Source organism: Pseudophryne corroboree, chromosome 8, assembly GCF_028390025.1.
Source record: "Pseudophryne corroboree isolate aPseCor3 chromosome 8, aPseCor3.hap2, whole genome shotgun sequence".
Lineage (NCBI taxonomy): Eukaryota > Metazoa > Chordata > Amphibia > Anura > Myobatrachidae > Pseudophryne > Pseudophryne corroboree.
This window is the reverse complement of record NC_086451.1, coordinates 20,945,404-20,958,440: the sequence shown is the minus strand read 5'-3', so window position 1 is coordinate 20,958,440 and position 13,037 is coordinate 20,945,404. Positions and strand designations below refer to the sequence as shown.

The 13,037-nt window shown below is 47.4% G+C and overlaps 1 protein-coding gene across 1 annotated transcript in view; it reads left to right on the top strand.

Annotated features, from left to right (window-relative positions):
• Window positions 1-11,570: 11,570 nt before the first annotated feature.
• The window catches only part of LOC134948180 (metabotropic glutamate receptor 6-like), a 156,515-nt gene continuing 155,048 nt past the window's right edge, over window positions 11,571-13,037 (top strand). The window contains exon 1 of the mRNA XM_063936007.1: window positions 11,571-12,197. Within this exon, the coding sequence (XP_063792077.1) occupies window positions 11,715-12,197 (483 nt within the window). The 5' untranslated portion in view covers window positions 11,571-11,714. The remainder of the gene's footprint in view (window positions 12,198-13,037) is intronic.

Below are 13,037 nucleotides of genomic sequence, written 5' to 3'. Positions count from 1 at the left end.
TAAGGCCCAAATGTATTATGCCTTAACAAGAGATAAAGTGGAGACGGAAAAAGAGAGCCAAAGTACCAGCCAATCAGCTCCTAACTGTCACGTCACAGGCTGTGTTTAAATAAATGACAGGAGCTGATTGGCTGATACTTTGGGGTCTATTCATGAAGCAGTGGAGAAGTGAGTCAGTGGATAAGTTGCCCATGGCAACCAATCAGCTGCTCCGTACAGTTGTATAGTATGCAAATTCTAAATGCTACTTCAATGCTGATTGGTTGCCATGGGCAACTTCTCCACTGGCTCACTTCTCCACTCAGATCCATTCGCAACTCACCATCAAATTATTTTTTTCCATACTGCGCAGTGTGTGCGCAGCCCAGGACTAACTCCTACAGCGCGATACAAACAGGCTGATCGGAGCCGACGTCACACACCGACCTGAAAACGCTTGAGCACGCCTGTGTTTTTCCTGACACTTCCAGAAAACGGCCAGTTACCACCCCAAACGCCCGCTTCCTGTCACTCAGCCTGCGTTCGCCTAGCGATAGAATTTTTGCACCATCCTGACGCTGTTTGGCGACGCACCTGCGCATTGCGGTGCATGCGCAGTCATTCGATAATCGGCCGCTGTGCGATTTAGCAGAGCAGCGATCTGGTCTGAATTGGGCCCTTAATACATTTGGGCCCAAGATTCAAAAAGTTTAATCCGATATGGGTGCAGTATATGCAAAACAATATCTCCTACGCAATAAATATAAATAGGTACTTCCCCTGGTCACGTCACACCTAACCTCTACAGTCCCACTATCTGGATCCAGCAATAGCGCTCTACTTGTTCCGTTGTACACCTATTCATTGGCTGACTACCTCTATGCTGGTGACAATCAAATCTCCGCTCCTCCAGCTCCTTCTCCCCTTCTCTACTATACCGCGACGGTCACTCTGCTCATTCTACTTGGATGCCTTAAGCGTAACCTGTCCAATACACAGCACATCACCTTCCCTACTTTCAGAGCCACCACGTAAGGTTTCCCTGGGCCTCGCAACCCCCCCCCCCCCCCCCCCCCACCGCCCATCTATTTGTATGCCGCGTGGCCAAGCAGAGTGCAGGGAGGTTGTGCTGCTCGGCCGTCCCCACTCTCTGCACGTGCCAGATAGACAGTCCAGCCCCGGGCACACACATTGCCCACGTTCACGCAGTTGAGGGATTCTTCGCTACCGCACGTGTGCGACAATCACTAAACCCTTGTATGACACGTGTGTTGCACACTGACGTACACAGGGTTGGTGCGGGTTTCGCTGATGCCACTGTAAGTGGCGTGTGAAGATGCACCGGGCGGTATTGCAGCGTCTACGGAAGCTCACAGTGGGCGTCTTGTTCCTTGCACAGCTGTACACGTGGCAAGGGATTATGGGCCTAATTCAGACCTGATGGCAACAGCAAACTTTTTCTCTAAAGGGCAAAACTACAGGCATAGGCCCTCATTCCGAGTTGTTCGCTCGCTAGCTGCTTTTAGCAGCAGTGCAAACGCTAGGCCGCCGCCCTATGGGAGTGTATCTTATCTTAGCAGAAGTGCGAACGAAAGGATCGCAGAGCGGCTACAAAAAAAGATTGTGCAGTTTCAGAGTAGCTTCAGACCTACTCAGCGCTAGCGATCACTTCAGACTGTTTAGTTCCTGTTTTGACGTCGCAAACACGCCCTGCGTTCGGCCAGCCACGCCTATGTTTCCCCAGGCACGCCTGCATTTTTATCCGACAAACTGCGTTTTTTCACACACTCCCCGAAAAACGGTCAGTTACCTCCCAGAAACACCCACTTCCTGTCAATCACTCTGCGGCCAGCAGTGCGACTGAAAGCGTCGCTAGACCTTGTGTGAAACTACATTGGGTTTTGTGAAAGTACGACGCGCGTGCGCACTGCGCCCCATACGCATATGCAGAATTGCTGATTTTTCACCTAATCGCTGCGCTGCGAACGAAAGCAGCTAGCGATCAACTCGGAATGAGGGTCCTAATTCAGAGTTGATCGCAGCAGCAAATATGTTAGCAGTTGGGCAAAACCATGTGCACTGCAGGTGGGGCAGATGTAACATGTGCAGAGAGAGTTAGATTTGGGCGGGGTGTGTTCAAACTGAAATCTAAATTGCAGTGTAAAAATAAAGCAGCCAGTATCTACCCTGCACAGAAACAAAATAACCCACCCAAATCTAACTCTCTCTGCACATGTTACATCTGACCCACCTGCAGTGCACATGGTTTTGCCCATTAGAGAAAGAATTTTCTTTTGCGACCAGGTCTGAATTAGTCCCTATAGCGGCATAACGTCACAGACTGGCGACCGCCAGAAGACTCAGCCGTGAGTCAGGCTCACTGCGTGAATGCAATTCTATACGCCTGTATTCTTCTGTATGTATGCGATGGCACTGCCCCATGCCAGGTACAGGTGATGCACAGAATTATTAGTAACTCAAACTAGACGCGTACGATCACTGGGTGCAGCTGCACTGGAACTTGCCTGGGACTCCGAATCAGGCGTTATGTCTTCCAGCTGCCTGATCTCTAAGTCATTAGATTTGGCAGCGGTAGCTTGTGTGGCATCTGTTCTTAGCTGTCTGCAAGCAAGACTTCTGGAAACTAGTGAGAGACATTCGCCAGCAGCCTTCCCAGTGGAGTCCAGTGCTGTACCGGAGCCCTGCACAAGAGTGATTGGCATGCAGGCTGGATTTCCCATTTAGTGGGTACAGACTAAGGGTCTAATTCAGATCTGATCGTAGCGCACGGCTACGATCAGTTACCCAGACATGAGGGGGGACGCCCAGCACAGGTATAGTCCGCCTGACCCCCCCTCCGCACAAGTACAAAAGCATCACACAGCGGCGATGCTTTTGTACTCGTCAAAAAGCTCCCAACCTACGTCACGCAGCCGCCGCATGCCTGCGTTGCCCGGACCACACCCCAAAAATGGCGGGCCAACGCCGCCGGCCCGCCCAGCGACCGTGACAGGCAGAGGCGATCGCTGGGCTGAGGTGACCATCGGCTGTCTGGCATGCGCCGGCGCACTGCGGCGCATGCGCAGTTCAGACCTGATCGGCTTAATTCAAACCTGTTCACAGTTGTGAGAATTTTCACGGCGGGCAACTCTCGAACGTCTGTGCATGTGTACGCATTGCGATGCGCAGGTGTGAGGCCAAACTGCGAAATAATCCTGTGGTTTTTTTATCGCTAGGCGAACGCAGGCTGAGTGACAGGAAGCGAGCGTTTGGGGGTGGTAACTGACCGTTTTCTGGGAGTGTCGGGAAAAACACAGGCGGTCCCAAGCGATATCAGGGAGGGTGTGTGACGTCAGCTCCGGCCCGGATCAGCCTGTGTGTATCACACTGTAGGAGTAAGTCCTGGGCTACGCACACACTGGAAACATTCCATGGTGAGTGAGTTGTGAACGGATGTGCAGCTGGCTGCTGTCTGGTGAAGTTGTCGCATGGCGTACGCATGCATTCGCACACTTGCAAGGGGCGGGTCTTCACTCTATGGGAGGCGGCTATCTGATCGCAGACCTCTGCAAAAACACAGAGGAGCGATCAAGTCTGAATTAGGCCCTAAATGAGAGCTGTTTGCGCCTTACAACTCATCATCATGGCGCAATCAGTCCTACTCTCTGCTCCCCATTACCCACGTCACTGTTTTTGGTTTTATCATTGTGTCTATGGTTATGCCATGTATTTATCTCATTGTCTTCTCATCACTACCTTGTGGCAGCCTGTAAATAAAAGGTCAATATACTGTAATAACTTCACGTCCTTTTGAACCAAAAGTATGTCTTTGTTAGAGTGACCGCCCCACAGAACCAATGGGGAGATTTATCAAAGCTTAGAGAGAGATAAAATGGAGAGAGTTAAAGGGACAGATTTAACAACGATTGAAATTCCTGTTATCACTCGTTACGAATGATAAATGGCGCTCCAGCCAATCAGCTCCTAACTGTCATGTGTTTGAAAAATAACAGAAGCTGATTGGCTGGTGCACCAGTAACACGGCAGTCAGGAGCAGATTGGCTGGCACAATATCTCTCAGCACTTTACCCAGGGTCACATGGGCCTAGGGCTGAAAATGTTCAAGGGCCTATTGTGACATTAGGGGGAGGAGGTGTGGCCAGTCATGTGTGGGTGTGGCCAGTGCTGTGTGGGCGTGACCAGTGCCACATGGCTGTGTACACCCCCTACACAATCAGCCCCAAAGACTCCCTAACACATAAAAATAGAAAAATTGCCTCATTTTGTCAGGAAATAGAAATACAATTGTAAAACTTGTTATTTATGGCCGACCGTGTGGCAGCCGGGAGTCTGGACATCACTATGCCGTCATGATAATGGGCCTACTTGTAAATTGAGGCCAGGGGGCTGTAGTCCTGTCCACCCCATTGTTAATCTGGCGCTGACTAGGGATGGCCATTGGCGAGCCTACCATCGATGGAGAAACAACATGTTTCCATCGATGGTTGCATACTGTGCAATAGATGACCATCGATGGTTACACAACCTGGTAGCCATCCCTGTATTTTCACTGACTGGCCCAAGTCAGGGGGCGGGGCTATGCTCCGTGTCTCTGCATGTAGGGGGAGGGGGGGGAGGGGTAAGAACCATTGGGTGGTTCTACACCATCGATGGCAAAACTATTCAACATTGACCATAAACCTTTGATGATTTTGAATCATTGATGGTCGATGGCCACTACTAGCCCTGATTTTATCTCTTTCTAAGCTTTGATAAATCTCACCCCAAGTCCGTTGTGCACACCCTGTTTTTTGGGCTTACAGTGGAACCTCTTCCCGTTCCTTCTTTGTTGAGTGCCCTGCGAGTTTGTGAGCTGTCTATGCCTGAACCCCTCTCCAGTAAATGGCCGCGCGTTTCCACATATTTCAATAGGCCAGCAAGGAATACTTAAGGTTGAAGCCGAGTCCTTATCACACTGAGCTGCTCTGTATCGCCATTGTCTTGTCCTTGCTGCAAGGAAACCCCCCCCCCCCCTCAGCGGCCACTGTCCTGCGTCACATTGGTGTATGTATCTGGGCTGTATATGTCCTGTGTCACATTGGTGTATGTATCTGGGCTGTATACGTCACGTGTCACATTGATGTATGTATCTGGGGCTGTATATGTCCTGTGTCACATTGGTGTATGTATCTGGGCTGTATATGTCCTGTGTCACATTGGTGTATGTATCTGGGCTGTATATGTCCTGTGTCACATTGGTGTATGTATCTGGGCTGTATATGTCCTGTGTCACATTGGTGTATGTATCTGGGCTGTATATGTCCTGTGTCACATTGGTGTATGTATCTGGGCTGTATACGTCCTGTGTGACATTGGTGTATGTATCTGGGGCTGTATATGTCCTGTGTCACATCAGTGTATATATCTGGGCTGTATATGTCCTGCGTCACATTGGTGTATGTATCTGGGGCTGTATATGTCCTGTGTCACATCAGTGTATATATCTGGGCTGTATATGTCCTGTGTCACATTGTTGTATGTATCTGGGCTGTATATGTCCTGTGTCACATTGGTGTATGTATCTGGTCTGTATATGTCCTGTGTCACATTGGTGTATGTATCTGGGGCTGTATATGTCCTGTGTCACATTGGTGTATGTATCTGGGCTGTATATGTCCTGTGTCACATTGGTGTATGTATCTGGGCTGTATATGTCCTGTGTCACATTGGTGTATGTATCTGGGCTGTATATGTCCTGTGTCACATTGGTGTATGTATCTGGGCTGTATATGTCCTGTGTCACATTGGTGTATGTATCTGGGCTGTATACGTCCTGTGTGACATTGGTGTATGTATCTGGGGCTGTATATGTCCTGTGTCACATTCGTGTATGTATCTGGGGCTTTATATCTCCTGTGTCACATTGGTGTATGTATCTGGGCTGTATATGTCCTGTGTCACATTGGTGTATGTATCTGGGGCTGTATATGTCCTGCGTCACATTGGTGTATGTATTTAGGCTGTATATGTCCTGTGTCACATTGGTGTATGTATCTGGGGCTGTATATGTCCTGTGTCACATTGGTGTATGTATCTGGGCTGTATATGTCCTGTGTCACATTGGTGTATGTAACTGGGCTGTATATGTCCTGTGTCACATTGGTGTATGTATCTGGGGCTGTATATGTCCTGCGTCACATTGGTGTATGTATCTGGGTTGTATATGTCCTGTGTCACATTGGTGTATGTATCTGGGCTGTATATGTCCTGTGTCACATTGGTGTATGTTTCTGGGCTGTATATGTCCTGCGTCACATTGGTGTATGTATCTGGGGCTGTATATGTCCTGTGTCACATCAGTGTATATATCTGGGCTGTATATGTCCTGTGTCACATTGGTGTATGTATATGGGCTGTATATGTCCTGTGTCACATCAGTGTATATATCTGGGCTGTATATGTCCTGCGTCACATTGGTGCATGTATCTGGGCTGTATATGTCCTGCGTCACATTGGTGTATGTATCTGGGCTGTATATGTCCTGTGTTACATTGGTGTATGTATCTGGGCTGTATATGTCCTGTGTCACATTGGTATATGTATCTGGGGCTGTATATGTCCTGTGTCACATCGGTGTATGTATCTGGGGCTGTATATGTCCTGCGTCACATTGGTGTATGTATCTGGGCTGTTTATGTCCTGTGTCACATTGGTGTATGTATCTGGGGCTGTATATGTCCTGTGTCACATTGGTGTATGTATCTGGGCTGTATATGTCCTGCGTCACATCGGTGTATGTATCTGGGGCTGTATATGTCCTGCGTCACATTGGTGTATGTATCTGGGGCTGTATATGTCCTGTGTCCCATTGGTGTATGTATCTGGACTGTATATGTCCTGTGTCACATTGTTGTATGTATCTGGGCTGTATATGTCCTGTGTCACATTGTTGTATGTATCTGAGCTGTATATGTCCTGTGTCACATTGGTGTATGTATCTGGGGCTGTATATGTCCTGTGTCACATTGGTGTATGTATCTGGGCTGTATATGTCCTGCGTCACATCGGTGTATGTATCTGGGGCTGTATATGTCACATTGGTGTATGTATCTGGGCTGTATATGTCCTGTGTCACATTGGTGTATGTATATGGGCTGTATATGTCCTGTGTCACATTGGTGTATGTATCTGGGCTGTATATGTCCTGCGTCACATTGGTGTATGTTTCTGGGGCTGTATATGTCCTGCGTCAAATTGGTGTATGTTTCTGGGGCTGTATATGTCCTGTGTTACATTGGTGTATGTTTCTGGGGCTGTATATGTCCTGCGTTACATTGGTGTATGTTTCTGGGGCTGTATATGTCCTGCGTCACATTGGTGTATGTTTCTGGGGCTGTATATGTCCTGTGTCACATTGGTGTATGTATCTGGGCTGTATATGTCCTGTGTCACATTGATGTATGTATCTGGGCTGTATATGTCCTGTGTCACATTGGTGTATGTTTCTGGGGCTGTATATGTACTGCGTCACATTGGTGTATGTATCTGGGCTGTATATGTCCTGTGTTATATTGGTGTATGTTTCTGGGGCTGTATATGTACTGCGTCACATTGGTGTATGTATCTGCGCTGTATATGTCCTGTGTCACATTGGTGTATGTATCTGGGCTGTATATGTCCTGTGTCACATTGGTGTATGTATCTGGGCTGTATATGTCCTGTGTCACATTGGTGTATGTTTCTGGGGCTGTATATGTCCTGCGTCACATTGGTGTATGTATCTGGGCTGTATATGTCCTGTGTCAAATTGGTGTATGTTTCTGGGGCTGTATATGTCCTGCGTTACATTGGTGTATGTTTCTGGGGCTGTATATGTCCTGCGTTACATTGGTGTATGTATCTGGGGCTGTATATGTCCTGCGTCACATTGGTGTATGTATCTGGGCTTTATATGTCCTGTGTCACATTGGTGTATGTATCTGGGGCTGTATATGTCCTGCGTCACATTGGTGTATGTATCTGGGGCTGTATATGTCCTGCGTTACATTGGTGTATGTATCTGGGCTGTATGTGTCCTGTGTCACATTGGTGTATATATATGGGCTGTATGTGTCCTGTGTCACATTGGTGTATGTATCTGGGCTGTATATGTCCTGTGTCACATTGGTGTATGTATCTGGGCTGTATATGTCCTGTGTCACATTGGTGTATGTATCTGGGCTGTTTATGTCCTGTGTCACATTGGTGTATGTATCTGGGCTGTATATGTCCTGTGTCACATTGGTGTATGTATCTGGGCTGTTTATGTCCTGCGTCACATCGGTGTATGTATCTGGGCTGTATATGTCCTGTGTCACATTGGTGTATGTATCTGGGCTGTATATGTCCTGTGTCACATTGGTGTATGTATCTGGGCTGTATATGTCCTGTGTCACATTGGTGTATGTTTCTGGGGCTGTATATGTCCTGTGTCACATTGGTGTATGTATCTGGGCTGTATACGTCCTGTGTGACATTGGTGTATGTATCTGGGGCTGTATATGTCCTGTGTCACATTCGTGTATGTATCTGGGGCTTTATATCTCCTGTGTCACATTGGTGTATGTATCTGGGCTGTATATGTCCTGTGTCACATTGGTGTATGTATCTGGGGCTGTATATGTCCTGCGTCACATTGGTGTATGTATCTGGGCTGTATATGTCCTGTCTCACATTGGTGTATGTATCTGGGGCTGTATATGTCCTGTGTCACATTGGTGTATGTATCTGGGCTGTATATGTCCTGTGTCACATTGGTGTATGTAACTGGGCTGTATATGTCCTGTGTCACATTGGTGTATGTATCTGGGGCTGTATATGTCCTGCGTCACATTGGTGTATGTATCTGGGCTGTATATGTCCTGTGTCACATTGGTGTATGTATCTGGGCTGTATATGTCCTGTGTCACATTGGTGTATGTATCTGGGCTGTATATGTCCTGTGTCACATTGGTGTATGTTTCTGGGCTGTATATGTCCTGCGTCACATTGGTGTATGTATCTGGGGCTGTATATGTCCTGTGTCACATCAGTGTATTAATCTGGGCTGTATATGTCCTGTGTCACATTGGTGTATGTATATGGACTGTATATGTCCTGTGTCACATCAGTGTATATATCTGGGCTGTATATGTCCTGCGTCACATTGGTGTATGTATCTGGGGCTGTATATGTCCTGTGTCACATCAGTGTATATATCTGGGCTGTATATGTCCTGTGTCACATTGGTGTATGTATCTGGGCTGTATATGTCCTGTGTCACATTGGTGTATGTATCTGGGCTGTATATGTCCTGTGTCACATTGGTGTATGTATCTGGGCTGTATATGTCCTGTGTCACATTGGTGTATGTATCTGGGCTGTATATGTCCTGTGTCACATTGGTGTATGTATCTGGGCTGTATACGTCCTGTGTGACATTGGTGTATGTTTCTGGGGCTGTATATGTCCTGTGTCACATTGGTGTATGTATCTGGGCTGTATACGTCCTGTGTGACATTGGTGTATGTATCTGGGGCTGTATATGTCCTGTGTCACATTCGTGTATGTATATGGGCTGTATATGTCCTGTGTCACATTGGTGTATGTATCTGGGGCTTTATATCTCCTGTGTCACATTGGTGTATGTATCTGGTGCTGTATATGTCCTGTGTCACATTGGTGTATGTATCTGGGCTGTATATGTCCTGCGTCACATTGGTGTATGTATCTGGGCTGTATATGTCCTGTGTCACATTGGTGTATGTAACTGGGCTGTATATGTCCTGTGTCACATTGGTGTATGTATCTGGGCTGTATATGTCCTGCGTCACATTGGTGTATGTATCTGGGGCTGTTTATGTCCTGTGTCACATTGGTGTATGTATCTGGGCTGTATATGTCCTGTGTCACATTGGTGTATGTATCTGGGCTGTATATGTCCTGTGTCACATTGGTGTATGTATCTGGGCTGTATATGTCCTGTGTGACATTGGTGTATGTATCTGGGCTGTATATGTCCTGTGTCACATTGGTATATGTATCTGGGCTGTATACGTCCTGTGTGACATTTGTGTATGTTTCTGGGGCTGTATATGTCCTGTGTCACATTGGTGTATGTATCTGGGCTGTATACGTCCTGATGTCCTGTGTCACATTGGTGTATGTATCTGGGCTGTATATGTCCTGCGTCACATTGGTGTATGTATCTGGGCTGTATATGTCCTGTGTCACATTGGTGTATGTATCTGGGGCTTTATATCTCCTGTGTCACATTGGTGTATGTATCTGGGGCTGTATATGTCCTGTGTCACATTGGTGTATGTATCTGGGCTGTATATGTCCTGCGTCACATTGGTGTATGTATCTGGGCTGTATATGTCCTGTGTCACATTGGTGTATGTAACTGGGCTGTATATGTCCTGTGTCACATTGGTGTATGTATCTGGGCTGTATATGTCCTGCGTCACATTGGTGTATGTATCTGGGGCTGTATATGTCCTGTGTCACATTGATGTATGTATCTGGGCTGTATATGTCCTGCGTCACATTGGTGTATGTATCTGGGCTGTATATGTCCTGTGTCACATTGGTGTATGTATCTGGGCTGTATATGTCCTGTGTCACATTGATGTATGTATCTGGGCTGTATATGTCCTGTGTCACATTGGTGTATGTATCTGGGCTGTATATGTCCTGTGTCACATTGGTGTATGTATCTGGGCTGTATATGTCCTGCGTCACATTGGTGTATGTATCTGGGCTGTATATGTCCTGTGTCACATTGGTGTATGTATCTGGGGCTTTATATCTCCTGTGTCACATTGGTGTATGTATCTGGGGCTGTATATGTCCTGTGTTACATTGGTGTATGTATCTGGGCTGTATATGTCCTGCGTCACATTGGTGTATGTATCTGGGGCTGTATATGTCCTGTGTCACATTGGTGTATGTATCTGGGCTGTATATGTCCTGTGTCACATTGGTGTATGTATCTGGGGCTGTATATGTCCTGCGTCACATTCGTGTATGTATCTGGGCTGTATATGTCCTGCGTAACATCGGTGTATATATTTGGGGCTGTATATGTCCTGTATATGCTGTGTATGTTGAAGTATATATAATGGGCTGCATATATCTCCTTGGCGTTGTATATAGGGGCTGCATACGGGCTGCCCCCCATCTATCAGAGGACGTATAATCTGCTGGTGTTACTAGCACGCGGATGAGTCAGATCGCTGTGTGCAGGGCCGTGCAGTGTGTGGATTTTGTGCTCCTTCTCTTAGTTATAAATAGTATATAAAGAATAGAAGCAGCGATGGCCTGGGGCAGACTGTCACTGGCAGGACTGTGCGCTGTGTGCACGCCTGCCTCTGCCCCCTCTCTCTATCCTGTGAAGGTTCCGTTACATTCTTCTCCCTGTATTTGCTCCCTCCTTTTCTGTCTATTTTTCCGTCTCTATCCGTTTCCCTGTCCAGTGTCAACGTACCTTTGTACACCTCGCTCTGGCATCCCCCGGGCATCCCTGTACGCTGCTACTGAGTCCGATTGATATTCTGCCATGAAAGCTTTGCTTTACAACTGCATGAAACCTTCTCAGAGCCCCATCTCCCTGTTATCTCTCCGCAGAAAGCTCCCATTCATATGTGTCCGGATACAGCCTGAATGACAGAGTCTACCAGATCTTCAGTCCTCCTCGGAGGGGATCTCACCAAGACATGGGACCTCCGCCATCACCCAGAGCCTGTTTCTTTCTCCTCGTCCTGCAGAGAGTGGCTGAGGCCCAGCAGAATACTCAGCCTCACTCTATTAAGATAGACGGGGACATTACTTTGGGGGGACTGTTCCCGGTTCACGCCAAAGGTCCAGCAGGGGTTCCTTGCGGAGAAATAAAGAAGGAAGCTGGGGTACATCGGATGGAGGCTATGCTGTATGCGCTGGATCAAATTAATGGGGACCCCGAGCTCCTTCCCAACCTGACGCTGGGGGCTCGTATTTTAGACACGTGCTCCCGGGACACCTACGCACTGGAACAGTCCCTCACGTTTGTTCAGGCACTGATTCAGAAGGACACCTCAGACATTCGCTGTTCCAACGGAGAGCCGGCTATTCTCAACCGCCCGGAGAAGGTGGTGGGAGTTATCGGAGCCTCCGCTAGTTCCGTCTCCATCATGGTGGCCAATGTGTTGAGATTGTTTGCTGTAAGAGTTTCTTCTGGTTTTCATTTCGATGTGCTACCTTCATCAGCAAATCGGGGGCACCTACCTCTTCTACCAGAATGATTTGCTCATTCAGGACCCTTTTGTGTACCATGCGTGCCAGTCTGGTGGTGACACTATAGATCAATGTCTCACATCTCTAGCCCTCAGGGACCTCTAACAGTGCATGTTTTCCAGATCTCCTCAGTATCACAAGTGACATAGTTGGCACCATCTGTGGATCTTTTAAAATGTGTCTGCCAGTAATGAGTATACACCTAGGGTAGTACAGACAGTGTAATGGTTAGCACAGCAATGAGGTCATGGGTTCGATTCCCACCATGGCCCAAACTGTGTGGAGTTTGTATGTTCTCTCCATACTTGCGTGCATTTCCTCCCACAATCCAAAAATATACCGGTGGGTCAATTGACTCCTGACAACAACAAAAAATTAACCCTGGTGTGTAAGTGTGTACATGTGTTTAGGGCATAACGGATGGGCTAAGTGGTTTTAATCTGCAGTCAAATTCTATGTTTCTATCCAACTAGGAGATCTGGAAAACATGCACTGTTAAAGGTCCCTGAGGGCTGGCATTGAGAAACATTAGCACACATTAAGGCCTGTATGGGATTGTTTAATAATTAGTCACCTTGACAAGTGGGTCGAGATGTTGCAGTTCAGATTGCACCTTGGGTTGGCACGATGAGGTGCACCGAGACCTCAGGTGCCAGTCTGCTGAATGGCGCTGTTGTTGTAATAAGCTGTAATAACCAGTTCCATTATCCTGAATTGACAGTACAGTATTAGTTGTCAGCTATGGTGCCCTACATGCATCCGTTGCA